Source organism: Ylistrum balloti, unplaced genomic scaffold (genome assembly GCF_031769215.1).
Source record: "Ylistrum balloti isolate Yb309-2 unplaced genomic scaffold, AGI_CSIRO_Ybal_v1 Utg369790, whole genome shotgun sequence".
NCBI classification, from domain to species: Eukaryota; Metazoa; Mollusca; class Bivalvia; order Pectinida; family Pectinidae; genus Ylistrum; species Ylistrum balloti.
In genome coordinates this window covers 1,283,563-1,299,165 of record NW_026781974.1, presented here as the reverse complement: position 1 = coordinate 1,299,165, position 15,603 = coordinate 1,283,563, and the positions used below count along the sequence as shown (strand labels likewise).

The 15,603-nt window shown below is 35.5% G+C and overlaps 1 protein-coding gene across 3 annotated transcripts in view; it reads right to left on the bottom strand.

The window, feature by feature from the left end:
* The window catches only part of LOC132544333 (serine/threonine-protein phosphatase 2A regulatory subunit B'' subunit beta-like), a 61,238-nt gene that overhangs the window by 21,717 nt on the left and 23,918 nt on the right, over positions 1–15,603 (bottom strand). For all 3 annotated transcript variants that reach the window (XM_060207917.1, XM_060207914.1, XM_060207915.1), the window contains one exon: positions 8,236–8,598. In XM_060207917.1, coding sequence (XP_060063900.1) covers positions 8,236–8,598 — 363 coding nt within the window. The remainder of the gene's footprint in view (positions 1–8,235; positions 8,599–15,603) is intronic.

Below are 15,603 nucleotides of genomic sequence, written 5' to 3'. Positions count from 1 at the left end.
TACCAACGACAGACCGAAGCATCCTACAGGGAAAACCCAATCATGTACAGAGGTAAAAGTAAACAGCACCATCTCTTATAACAATCCCTGGTCAAATACCAGCATCTGTGATACCATCCCTGGTCAAATACCAGCATCTACAATACCATCAATGGTCAAATACCAGCATCTACAATACCATCCCTGGTCAAATACCAACATTTACAATACCATCCCTGGTCAAATACCAACATCTATAATACCATCCCTGGTCAAATACCAACATCTACAATACCATCCCTGGTCAAATACCAACATTTACAATACCATCCCTGGTCAAATACCAGCATCTACAATACCATCAATGGTCAAATACCAGCATCTGTGATACCATCCCTGGTCAAATACCAGCATCTGTGATACCATCCCTGGTCAAATACCAGCATCTGTGATACCATCCCTGGTCAAATACCAGCATCTGTGATACCATCCCTGGTCAAATACCAGCATCTACAATACCATCAATGGTCAAATACCAGCATCTGTGATACCATCCCTGGTCAAATACCAACATCTAAGATACCATCCCTGGTCAAATACCAGCATCTGTGATACCATCCCTGGTCAAATACCAGCATCTGTGATACCATCCCTGGTCAAATACCAGCATCTAAGATACCATCCCTGGTCAAATACCAGCATCTGTGATACCATCCCTGGTCAAATACCAACATCTACAATACCATCCTTGGCCAAATACCAACATCTGTGATATTATCCCTGGTCAAATACCAACATCTACAATACCATACCAACATCTGTGATACCATCCCTTGTCAAATACCAACATCTACAATACCATCCCTGGTCAAATACCAACATCTGTGATATTATCCCTGGTCAAATACCAACATCTACAATACCATACCAGCATCTGTGATACCATCTCTGGTCAAATACCAACATCTACAATACCATCCCTGGTAAAGTTCCAACATCTGTGATACCATCCCTGGTCAAGTTCCAACATCAGTGATACCATCCCTGGTCAAGTACCTATATATCTATTTCCAGTTCTTCGTCATTTACATAATGCATACATATCAATGAAGCAGAATGAAATTTTAGTGCATTATCACATTTCCACAAATCAGTAATAATTGCTCTATATAAACCCAGAAGTGATGATTAGCACAATCATATCCAAGTGTAAAACTTTATTCATATATTTCAAAGCATGTATGTTTCCAGTATATGAAACAGTGAGATATATATGACCATAGCCATATACCACCAACACAATCAAACCTTTATACAAAATAACATATCCAGGCCTTTTTTCATCCTTGCATTTAAGAATATAATTTAAAATGTCAGCAAGGGTAGATTGTCTCTGTATCTTCATTTATACAGCTAATTAGCAATTATACCCTACATACATTTGGTAAATTAAAACAGGGGTACCATGTGCACATTTAACCTTCAAGATTTCTTTTGTTTACTTGCTAAACAACATACATGGATGAAAAATAAGTAGAACCTGCTATAAATCACAACAGGTCTTAAACTATGTGGGTGGCAAGATCAAATACTTCTGGTCATGAAAACTTCATCAAGGCTATTTTCTATCAAAATGTTCTAAACATTCATGAAACCACGACTAGAGAGAAACAGCATTTGTAGGTATGATAAAATTATGAACTTGACTAGAAGATCTGAGAAAGAGTGTGTTTCAGTTGTTGGTATAAACAGTAGCTGTCTTACTCCCCCTAACTATATCCCCTTATATCAGTACAATCAGCTTTATCTACGGGATCAGATAATCCAGGGTATATAGGCTAGCCATGATGTGGTGTACAAACTCCTCAGAGAATTGGACAGGTCCATTCTACAGGCAGTAAGGGGAATACAAAAAGACAAGCACATGCTCCAAGGGTAAGCTGCAGAACAACATTTTAACCATCACTTGATCTAGGAAACAATATATCAGTAGCAGAACTTCAGCCTTTTCCACCAGAATTTAAAGGAACAATATCTCAAACACATCACTCCATTTAAAGTTTTTATTCCTAAATGTCATTCTATTTCACAGTTGTCTCCTCATATAACACCAATTCACAGGTGCTTGCTAATTTCATCCCAGTTTGAATTAACAAACCTCTCAGCATAACACCTTAATTAGCAGTTGTCTCCCCACATCATTCAAATTCAGTTTTCTCCCCACATAAATGTCCAGCTGTCTTCCCCCATATCACATTCATAATTGTCTCCAAATATCACTTTCATTTACAGTTGTCTTCCTATGGGCACGTTGTGCAATTTATCTCATATCATCCGAATTCAAAGTTATCTCCCCATGTCCTCCAACCTCTTAACTGTCTACAAATTCACACTTAACAAAAAATAGAAATCTCGAAAATATAATTAACAGTAGAATTAATAATCTGTTTCTTGACTTCCAAGAAAAACACATCATTTTACTTTAAGCTTCTCATAAATCCATGAAAATTTGAATCATGGACTGAAACAATCCAATTATTGTAACTGATGAAAAGCAGCCCATAACAAAATCCCACAGTGGATAATTAAAGGGAAGCCATGAACATTTCTACAGGTAGCAGATCTAAGTCCTGGGTGTAATGGAAGTAGTTAAAACAGTGGGCTGCTGGTATCTATACCAGAATCATGTCAGATTTACAACATTTCCATGATAAAACCTAGCCTCTTAACCACAGCCAGACGCAAAAGTTCCAGGACATTACAGCCGCCTCATCATATCTGATTCTACAGTTTTCTAGTTAATTACCAAAGCAGAAATCAGGAAAGTGTTCAATTAGGGTGGAAAGTCTTTTTAACAACCATGAAACAACAGAGTTACGCTAAAATCAGAACCAGTGTGGTGTATGGAACCATGCATGTGTGAATCTTAATTTCACCATCATTTGGCACCAAGCTTATTCTCATTATCTTCACATTTAATAACAAAAACCTGAAATACACATCCTCTCTAGCATAAGTAATTGGTTTTAATGACTTGCCACTAAGAAGGTTGAATAAAGTATAGACACATCATTATATATTTACACAAGGTTGTTTGCAGTTACAAAGATAGAAGATTCGGAGGACTACAAACATCCCCAGGTCTTTCCTTGTGTATCACATGTCTGATGTTGACCCTCCTCTACATGTTCATGTCTGCATCATTCTTATTAAGGTGGACCATGATCCAGATAAATCCCACACACCACACATCTTACATTAGAGCATCACTCTAAGAACTATATTAACATGTGCTGGATGTCTCATGGTTGGCCATTTATATCCTAAATCTGTGTGACTGGAGTCTTCGAATGTGTCATCATTCTCTGGACTTTATTGCTTTGTACAACATGTATTAGGATTCACCATACAATACAGTCTATTTAAACTTTTAATATTTCTATAAACCTTCAGGTGATTTAGGTTATGTCAAATGTTAATAGATTCATTATAAATCTACATAGGAAAGGACGGTGGCTTTTCTTCAGGACAGCCTTTCCTCTCACCTACCCAAACCTGTCACGTTCTTATAGGACCCTGGCTGTTAATATGCCATAAAAACAACAATATTAAGAAATAAAATTATATAGACACTCTGACTTTGAAAAATCTGTTAAATCCTGTTATGATGCTTCTGTAAATATACATGTATTTATACCATGTCTTAGTGCAACGCATGTTAATTTGATTAACAGGTTTATTTTCAAGGACCAAACATGTTGAGGACATATATTTTCTGACCACAGTATATTAAACAGGGTTGCCACCATCTGAACGTCATTACATGGAGCAATAGAAGCAATTACTATATCCTCGATAGGACTTGGCCCAGTGTGAACTTGTTACCTCAGACAGAATGGATGAATTACTATAATTATTGTAGGGAGGCCTGAGGCCAATCTATAGTTATCATACATCTAACCCCCTCGTCCAGCTAGATTTAAGGTAGGGCTCAATGTAAATACAGGAAATGATAAACATAGATACATCTTATATTTTCTTTGCCTGCAGTGAAAAAATGTTTAGAGTACATATATAATATGGAAATTATCGGAAACATCAACTTTAAGGTCATAGAAAGGCCAAATATAACAGATACTCTGAGTTGGATTGAGGGAAGAGGGAATGAGTGGGACATATGGGGGAAGGGGAGAGGGAGGGGGTGGGGGGGGGGGGGGAGGGGGGATAGCAGACAGGAGTAATAGACAGTAAGAAAATCTGTCAGTCAGCCAAATGATTTGTCCAGAGGCACAGCTCACTCATAACAAGCCTAAACAGTATGGACATAACACCTAGCCTGCTATCACTGAACAGTTTACCATGACTAGTTATATATTTCCATAATCATAACCCTGAAATGATTTTCTGGTCATTTCCCTAAGATGTCTTGGACATTATGGAAGAAAAGGAGTGTTTTTCAAAATAAACCATGACTAACACAGGACTTCCTCTGTTATGGAATAAAATCCACCGGACTTTTTCAAACTAAACCGTGACTGACAAAGGACTAACTCCCAGATGAGAAGGAGGATAGAATCATTTTAAAGTGTTATACAGATCTGCACAGATTAAATGAAGAAGAGATTGTTATTAAAGTCTTGCTATCTCCCCTTCTTTAAATTTCACCACTACCAACTGGCTGTGTTCTTGGGCAAGACACTTTACCCTAATTGTCCTGCATCAGTATGAAATTAGCCTCCCATAAGTTGTTCATTGAGGTAGCCACCAGCTACTACAAGGAGGCCTTGCCTAAAAATGGCATTGGGCATTAACCCAACAAACTAACTACCATCTTCTACTATTGGTAAATATGCCTGTCGAGTAAAGGCAAATGTAACTTTCTGGGAAACTTATGGAGTAATATCCTATGAATGACACTATAAGTACTTTGAGAAATCCCAGTCATCATACATCATACACAGTACTTCTCTGGGTCTATATGACTGGCACTGACCTATTTATTGCTGTAGGAGATCGCTGGCAATCTCTCAGTGTCAACAGCATCCATCATATCATCCATACACCTGATATATCTTCATGTACTCAGCTCTACAACATGCTGAAGTACACTGATCCCAACCTACTAGCTTTACATGACAGGGAGTTCAGTCAACATTGATCAGGACAGAAATGATTTTATCAAATATATAAAGGATAAAAATATAATTTTCTAATAAAAAAGTACATCATATAATATGTTTTGGGAAGTTTTACAGTAAGTGGTGTAGAAAATATGTGACAAAATAACCCACATTGTTCCCAATCTTCAGTGTTTTTGATGTTTTAGTATAACTTTGATGAAGGTTTATACAGAGTGAACTGTTTCATACTTACATATAGAATGGTTTTCTCAAAATCAGACCACTTAATCTTTGCTCCCAGAGTTCAACGAAACCAATAAGTTCACGTACTCATTACTCAGGGTAAATAAAGTCTGGTCTCGGTACAAAACATTTAATTACTGTTTTCTTTGAATGATTTCCAAAAGAAAAAAAAAACATTGTCAGAGGTGAAATACATGAAGATATCAATACCTCTCTGCACCATTAGCTGTTGCTTTGACTGGAAGTAAAAGGTGCTTCAGTGTTTTATACATGGTGGTGATTGCAGCATTATTTTTCTTTAATAACAATATGAAAAGATATGTATACACAGATGCTGTCTACTTATCACTATTCCGTTGTAGGCTTTCTCTTTACCTACAGCTATTATAGAGACCAGATTGTTACTAACTCTGGCAGAGGTCAGAACTACAGGGCATTTAGCCAAGATCACAGCCAAGCTTTCATCTCTAGATTTTTTATTTCATTTTTCTTTTGTTTTATATACTGATATAACTACATCTATTAACCTGCTTGTTTAAATAGTTATAGACAAAGTACATATTTAGGTTAATTTGTTAGATGAGTGCCTATTCTAGCTTAGCTTTCTCCTTAATGTTATAAGTCAAGGTCATATATTATTAGCTAAGGATTGACAAGGGAGATAAGCCACCATGACCACCCAGATCTACAGGAGACCTACAAACAAATGTTACATCATTCTCCAGGGGGGGAGGGAGGGGGGACATAGCATGGAATGTCAGATAGTTTAGTCTGTTCCAATAGATCACCGCCCTCCCCCTCACAACCATCCATTCAAATATTTATACTAGATAACACTGTTTATTTTCATCAAAACTCTATTTCAGAAAAATTCCTGGTATATAACCAACATATATTCTACTTGTACTCCTTCTGAAGGATACCCTGAAATACGATCTATGGTGGAAGTTCCTAGAGATTTCCTGTGTTAATGTAAGATGCTGCTCTAACACTCTAACTTACATAAACCTGATCCTTTGTTCCTTTCAACAATCTCCACTCACCTGTCACATGTCAATGTTTAACTGTTCTAGTCTCAGAGACAGAAACAATAACGACACATTTCATAATGATTTATGCATGTTTTTCAGATAAAAAAATCAGTCATGATATCATTTTATTTGACGATGTTTTTCCTCTTTTGGATACAGAAAAAAAAAACAGAAATGCTTTGGAATTGATCAATACATTTTTTCAGTTCAAGTTGGTGCTGATCCACATTATATCCAATATTAAAGGTGAAGTTTACAGTTCTAATTGGTGCTGATCCACACTATACCCAATATTTAAGGTCATGCCTACAGTTCTAATTGGTGCTGATCCACATTAAACCCAATATTTAAGGTCATGCCTACAGTTCTAGTTGGTTCTGATCCACATTATACCCAATATTTAAGGTCAACATCACAGTTCTAATTGGTGCTGATCCACATTAAACCCAATATTTAAGGTCATGCCTACAGTTCTAGTTGGTGCTGATCCACATTATACCCAATATTTAAGGTCAAGTTTACAGTTCTAATTGGTGCTGATCCACACTATACCCAATATTTAAGGTCATGCCTACAGTTCTAGTTGGTGCTGATCCACATTATACCCAATATTTAAGGTCAACATCACAGTTCTAGTTGGTGCTGATCCACATTATACCCAATATTTAAGGTCAACATCACAGTTCTAGTTGGTGCTGATCCACATTATACCCAATATTTAAGGTCATGCCTACAGTTCTAATTGGTGCTGATCTACATTATACCCAATATTTAAGGTCATGCCTACAGTTCTAGTTGGTGCTGATCCACATTATACCCAATATTTAACGTCATGCCTACAGTGCTAGTTGGTGCTGATCCACATTATACCCAATATTTAAGGTCATGCCTACAGTTCTAGTTGGTGCTGATCTACACTATACCCAATATTTAAGGTCATGCCTACAGTTCTAGTTGGTGCTGATCCACACTATACCCAATATTTAAGGTCAACATCACAGTTCTAGTTGGTGCTGATCCACATTATACCCAATATTTAAGGTCATGCCTACAGTTCTAATTGGTGCTGATCTACACTATACCCAATATTTAAGGTCATGCCTACAGTTCTAGTTGGTGCTGATCCACATTATACCCAATATTTAAGGTCATGCCTACAGTTCTAGTTGGTGCTGATCCACATTATACCCAATATTTAAGGTCATGCCTACAGTGCTAGTTGGTGCTGATCCACATTATACCCAATATTTAAGGTCAAGTTTACAGTTCTATTTGGTGCTGATCCACATTATACCCAATATTTAAGGTCAAGTTTACAGTTCTAGTTGGTGCTGATCCACATTATACCCAATATTTAAGGTCATGCCTACAGTTCTAGTTGGTTCTGATCCACATTATACCCAATATTTAACGTCATGCCTACAGTTCTAGTTGGTGCTGATCCACATTATACCCAATATTTAAGGTCATGCCTACAGTTCTAATTGGTGCTGATCTACACTATACCCAATATTTAAGGTCAACCTTACAGTTTAGTAACCTGTATTAAACAAGCTATATTATTTCATATTCTTATGCTTACTGGCCAAAAAAAGGAAATCAGAAGTATCCAGAGAAATCTGTGTGGCCACACAAGTGACCTATTGAAAAACAGTCAAAAAAGAAAATGAGATACCAAACAGTTACAGTATGGCATGTTTGTTGTGTAAAAACTTCTGTTGTCATGGATATACTCCAAGCATGACAGTAAAATGTCAGTTTTTTACAACTATATATGTATCTTTGTCAATGACAGGTAAGCTAAGTATTTACAGCTATCTGTATTTATTCATCAATTTATTTTGGTTTTTGAATGAATATACCTTAATGATAGCTGCCATATGTTGCTTAAAGGCCTTTCCTCCCTCCAGATTAGAGAACTCCTGACTGACTGCCTGTGTGATTTTGTCCCTGTCCCCATCCCCGACACCAGGCTGTCCCAGAGGAAAGTAGAACTTAGGGATGTTCACATTAAGCTGTCGTGTCTTCTCCTTCCTCTTGCCTTTACCATCCTTGTCAGACAGGGTTGTGATTGTGGGGGCAGCAGTGGACATTGGGGGAGACAACTCTTTGTTTTCTTTGTCACGCACTTTACTCGTGGCTTTCCTATTGTCTTTATCACCATGGCTGTCGCGGGAAATGTTTTCTTTGGAATCCTTTGCGGAGCTTGACACACCATGATTTGTCTGCAAGTAAAACAGATTGGTAAAGATTTGTGTTCTCATTTGTAGTTATATATAGGTCCATGACATATGTATTTATTTCTCAAAAAACAGTTCTGTCAAAGGATTTAGATTCATACATCTCTTGAATATAAATAAATAAAAAAATCTTAGACAATATGCCAACTGCTCTCATTTAAGCCAACTGCTCTCATATAATACACCTCGCAGTGCAATTAAACAATTCTTAAACCATACATTTTCATGGAGTTCATTTTCTTGTAGTTTTACAAAAAAATTACTTTGTCATGAACATTTGATCAGTGAATTAAATATAGCTCTATAGATGTACTTATACAAATCATGACAGTTCCTTGACATAAGTTAAGGATTAAGAGTATCCCCAAACCAGCAAAAATCAATCCCCCAGGAAAGCTGACGATTTTACAAACACATGTAAAAATGTATAGCAATTTAACAGTAAAATAACTTGTCAGTACTTAAGTATACTGTGATACCTTAATGAGACACAATCTTTTAATATATAGGGATAATTTCAGCAATATTAATGTGTAAATGTACCCTCTTGTGGATTTCTACAGCTCCTAAACTGAATTCTCGATCAAAGATTCCGTCCACTGCCAGGATTAATAGCATTTAATGTACATGTATTTCCCTGAGGGATAATTAGTATATATACTGCAGGTTAAACAGCCTGATCAATAGTCAACAATGACCCTATCAACATACACAACATGTATTAAACTATACCACTAATAAGTCCACATCAGAAAACAAATCTTACAACAACTTTCACTATAGAAATATATCGGGAGCAAGATTTTTTATGGTGCTTGTAAAATTTATTAAAATTTTTAATTTTAAACTGTAAATTAGGTTTTTAAAAAAAGCCTGAATCTAGTGAGGTATTAAAGTTGAAAATCCAGCTTTCTGTTAAACAAAATGCGAACAAATGCTATTTGACTGAAAGTTTGATGGCACTTTGACAACACAACACCTACAGAATAATTCATACATCTACTGCTAATGCACGTCATTCAAATAGCTCTCAAAATTCATTACACAACTTAGGGAGTTTGGTTGCGTTATGACAAAGTCCAGGTGGCCTAAGTAGAAGAGACATGAATAGAAGTAAAGAAACCAATGAGAGGCATCATTACTAACATTTAATGTGATTAGGAAATATTCCAACCCAAAGTTTATCTTATACAAAAAACCTGGATCACACTTCAATTCCGGCAAGTGAGAAAAGTTGGAGATGTTCCAGAGAGAGGAATGATATTATAAAGGGAGGTATTGTCTTCTAATGTAACTCATCTGTGGAAATGTGGCAAACTGCTACAATTTTCTTTTCACATAAATTGTACAAAATCTACACTGGAAATTGCATGAGACTTAGAGTTATTTGTTTAATATTTGACACGAACTACACAGTTAATCCAATGAAATGTATAAATTCCACTCATCACTCCTAATGTTGTGAGAATCTATTAAAGTGCTAAGACTTCTAATCTCTGAAAACCACCCTACAATTTTTATTTTACTTGGAGACAATTTTTAACAAATTAAGGTCAGAATATAAGTTGTTTCCATACAGAGGTAGGGGGTACAGGGAGGGCTACTATAAAAATTCATATGTGTCCCTGACATACTCGTCTATAAAAATATGATTATATGAAACTAATATAAGTTGAGACTTGACAACAATAAATAAAAATTCCGAATTAGTCCGATTTAAAAAAATTTCAATGTTATTGTATCTTTTAGGAAATCCATATCTTTGATCATTACTTGTTAGTATCCTGGTCATTTTGCAATTCACCATCATCATTCTTTATTTCCCTCTCGCGGAGATTAAGATACAACAAAAGACAAGACATCGACAAAATTCAAGTGAAAAGTAGAGATTTGAATATATATAATTCGGCTAAGTCATTTAAAGCGAAACTTCCTATTGGAGGGTGTGACCTGTGTCACGACCTTTTTTTATTTGTTCTATTTCAAGATGTGATCTTACTTAATTGAATGGATCATGGCTTACATGCCAGTGTTCTCAAAGTAGTAGAAGACATTTTTCCTTTCAAAAAACTCCTGGTTTTATTCTTGTACTTTTTCTGGTGTCCTATCTTAAATTTCTCTTTCTGCCCAAGCTTCATTGAATTTAAGTCTCAATTAAAATACTGTTGATATTACAGGTCTGCTTTTCACATGCATATCATTTGATTTAGTTTTATGTTAAGTTGAAATACACCTTTTCATTAGTAAAAATCTTATTCTTAACATGCCTATCACAGTAGTAAGAGAGGTCTATAATCATTGTAAGTCTGACCATACTTTGGCTTGTAGTCATTACAACGACAAAACATTCCAGAATTCTCCACAGAAAAATGGCATCTCTGGGATAAATAAAAAGTTGCTTTACACCTAGACCGAAGTAAACGAGAAGAAAAACACCTGCCTTTGTATAAATGAGATATACACAAACACATTTTAGAAACAATGATAACTACTACACCTACTTGTATCTCAAATACACAGTACTATCCATAGTTCATTTCATTACCTTATCAACATTCTTTTCTGAAGAAAAAACATGTTTTTGTTACAAATAAATGATGGATATGATCATTAACAAAATACACTTATAGTTTATACATATTCAAAACACTAACTGTAATTGTAAAACTCTAAAATCTGAGAATGACCATTTTTTCACACATATTAGTACAAATTCCTATGTGCACAAACCAGCCTATATATTCCAAATATCTGTGAATATTTTTTTCGTTGTAAGGATATTGAGTGCATATTTCATAAAGAAAAACTTAGTATATAGAAAGAAAAGACAAAACAATTTGTCTCTGTTAAATTGTACAAGTAACACGTCAACTTGTCAGAAAGCCAGCAGATGTCATATCGTAACACAGGACATCCATTCTGTACACAAGCATGTTTATTAAAATGAGGTCAGAATACAAACAAAAACAGATATGTCAGAAAGCCCAGATCTTGATAAACCTGCTTTCATTCTGTTTTAAATTTGAGATTTCAAGTTTGGTTGTGGTTTTCTTATTTTACAATAACTCAATTGAATAACGTTGATATTAATCAACATTTTTACTCTTAAAACCTTGAATTATCCATGTGCTAAATAACAAACCATTTTCTTTTGAAATGATACAGATCCAGTGGTACTATCAACATGTATTGCAGTAGCTGTAACTTTCAATTACAACACCTTCCACACAACCACTCATCCATACTTCCAACCACCCCCCTCCCCCCTCCCCTCTCCCTCCATGAGTGGGTACAAACAGTGAGTACATCATTTGTAAGTACCATTAGTAGGTACTAAATTAGTAGATACCAACAGTGGGTATGCCATTAGTAGGTACCAAAAGTGGGTAAACCATCAGTAGGTACAAACAGTGGGAACCCCATTAATTAGTACACACAGTGGGAACCCCATTTGTAAGTACAAACAGTGGGAACCCCATTAATTAGTACACACAGTGGGAACCCCATTAGTAAGTACAAACAGTGGGAACCCCATCAGTAAGTACAAACAGTGGGAACCCCATCAGTAAGTACAAACAGTGGGAACCCCATCAGTAAGTACAAACAGTGGGAACCCCATCAGTAAGTACAAACAGTAGGAACCCCATTAGTAGGTACAAACAGTGGGAACCCCATCAGTAAGTACAAACAGTGGGAACCCCATTAGTAGGTACAAACAGTGGGAACCCCATCAGTAAGTACAAACAGTAGGAACCCCATTAGTAGGTACAAACAGTGGGAACCCCATCAGTAAGTACAAACAGTGGGAACCCCATCAGTAAGTACAAACAGTGGGAACCCCATCAGTAAGTACAAACAGTAGGAACCCCATCAGTAAGTACAAACAGTGGGAACCCCATTAGTAGGTACCATCAGTGGGAACCCCATTAGTAAGTACAAACAGTGGGAACCCCATCAGTAAGTACAAACAGTGGGAACCCCATCAGTAAGTACAAACAGTAGGAACCCCATCAGTAAGTACAAACAGTGGGAACCCCATTAGTAGGTACCATCAGTGGGAACCCCATTAGTAAGTACAAACAGTGGAAACCCCATTAGTAAGTACAAACAGTGTGAACCTCATAAGTAGGTATAATTAATGAGTACCAACAGTGAGTAAGCCATCAGTGAGTATTATCAGTCGGGTTCACAAAGGACTTATTTTTTGTTTCTGTTGAATCCCGACATCAAATTAGAACAAATTCTTTTTGTTTTTAGTCAGTTTATAGCTTGTGGTTTTAAACCAAGGAAGCTTTCAATGAAGATTTTTGTTCTTTTTTCCTTCTTTTAAGCTTAAAAATGATATCTTTGATAGTCACTTCTGTGACAAAATATGCCAATTATCTCAATGTTTCCATCTCTTTAATGTATAAGGAACGGTCTTCATTATCATTTTATATCACAAAAAATATCTGTCTCTGTTTACCAAATATTTCTGGAATGTCTTTTGGATAAAAAACATAAGAATACCTGGTACAAAGTCAAGTACATGTAAATTAATTCATTCATCTCCTGAATGTGGTTGTGTAATAGTTTGTATAAATACTACATTTCACAAAAGATAATGGTATATCAATTAATTGGGTCACCAATTACAAGGATAAAGTACTGCCCCTGTTGTGAACAGTGTGCCATGGTTTGTCAGCTTCACAATAAGAATAATGTGAAAGTTTTGATAATTGTTTTTTAAAATGAAAACTAAAACTTACATGACATGTTCTGAAATTTTTGTTTAGGTAAATGACTTCAACAAAAATTACAGAGAAATACTTATTAATGATTGTTCATAACTTTTCATTTTTTACTGTCAAGTTAACAAATAGTTTGGACTGACATGATGTAATAGGCAGCCAAGCAATAACATAATCAAGGTAAGCAGTACACATTGCCTATGATCTATGTCTATACACTACAACAATAATACCCGCTGATTAAGTCCTATACAGGTGCACTAAAGCTCCCTAACACCTATAATCTACATACACCTACGGCTCCAGGTTTCCCTGAAGTCACTCAGTATCAGGTACAGTTGCTAAAGTCTTAGCTTATCCCTGATAACTAACTATTATCCTAATCAGGGTATTACTATTAAGTCAATAACATGGTTATTACTACCAAAATAATAACAATGTCTGCTACAAAATCAAAAAACATGTCTTACTAACAAAATAAAAACATGATTTGCTTCAAAATCGCCAGCATGCCCAAAAACATGGACATGTTTCTCTACCAAATCACAAGACATACTTAACTACCAAATTAAAATCACAGTTTGCAATAAAAAAATTCTAAAAGTTATGTCTTATTATCAATCCATACTAGACAATTTTTCCCCATTGAAAATATTTTTGTTTGGGTTTTCTCAATGTGTTCAATATTTCTTTAAAGTTCCATGTTATCCTGTGTCTTGAAAACGTTGGACATCTGTAGTGGCGTGGAAATATACTCCACACATGTGTGAACTATTCCTGTAATTGGTCATATCTTTATTGACACATACCTGTTTTTTTTTCAATTTTCTTTTTCTGAAATCTGACTTTCATAAAAAAGTAGGATAAAAAATATCAATGATGACTTAAAAAAACACAGAAAAGGCTTTGATTGAAAACTTCCAAGATTGGTTTTTTTCATGTAATTGGTAAAAAAGCTGAGATAGATAAATGATATAAATTTTCACAAAAAAAATTATAAGATGTTGAGTATTACATGCAGCTATAGGAACTGTTGTTGAAAGAGTCTATGCGCTGACCTCATAACACAGGTGTGTGTAATACATGATGGCACTTACTCCTTTGTAACCCCTGACAAATTGACAGTTTAAAGTGGTGAATGGAATCCTGCCCTATGATCTTCCAAAAATACATCATACAGTTACAAATGACAAGAATTTTCTACAAAGCAGAAAACACAGCTTTTTTTCACAAAATCAGGCAAATATAAGTTGTGTTATTAAACAATATGTCAGCAGACCTGAAATGGTTTAAGCCATGAATATTTCATATCAAATGTAAACATACCAAAAAAGCATGTTAATTTGACATGTTTTAAGATATAGAGAGTATTACCAGCATTTATCACAAGCCTAATATAAACTCTGCTATATAAAAAAGGATGAAATAAACCCTATATTTTCTCGCTTTGAGTTATTTCCCTTGATAAAGCATTTACCTCTCACCCTGATACTGTATGCTTATAGTTTTGTAGATAAAAACATCAGTATATGATTCGGGACAAGATATGGATAGGCCTTGATATTTTTGTACTTAAATTTTGAATATTTCTTGACATTAATATTCCATGACAGTATTTTTTTTTAATCTTTGCTGAACACCTGAAGACATCAAATATTGTGGACATTTACTGTAAAGGTGTTTTGTGAGGGTGTATGATGACACACAAGACAAAAGAGGTAGCTACCAATTAACAGGTACTTTATCACCAGAGTAAGGCACTTTAGTCATTACACAGGTAAGTCCAGGTGTCCTGTATGTATTTCTACCTGCTTTGTTTAGCATTCCACACTCGTCTGAATGTCAGTGGTACTATAATAAAAGTACTCAATGGTCAATCATTTCACCTTGAGAAATAACTTAACCCTACTCGTTAAAAGCCTGTCTTTATAATAACACATGGACACAAATGTTTCATGTCTAACATTTTTAGGAAAAAATATTTGACCTCACCATCGAAGTATGAATTTACAGGATTAAACCTATAACCGTCTAAGCACATATACTGGAACATGTAAATGTAATTTCAAAAAACTAGAAATGGTCTGTAAGACTGTAACACTCCAGTTCCCAAGCAAAAAAGTAGAATGTAATGAAAGTACACAAAGATATGAAACACTATGCCCCATCCTCCACCCCTATCCCCTCCTTCCCCTTGAAAATAGTGAGGTTATCTACTTTGATAACTGGCTGTTTAACTTGTTTAGATATGAAAGCTATA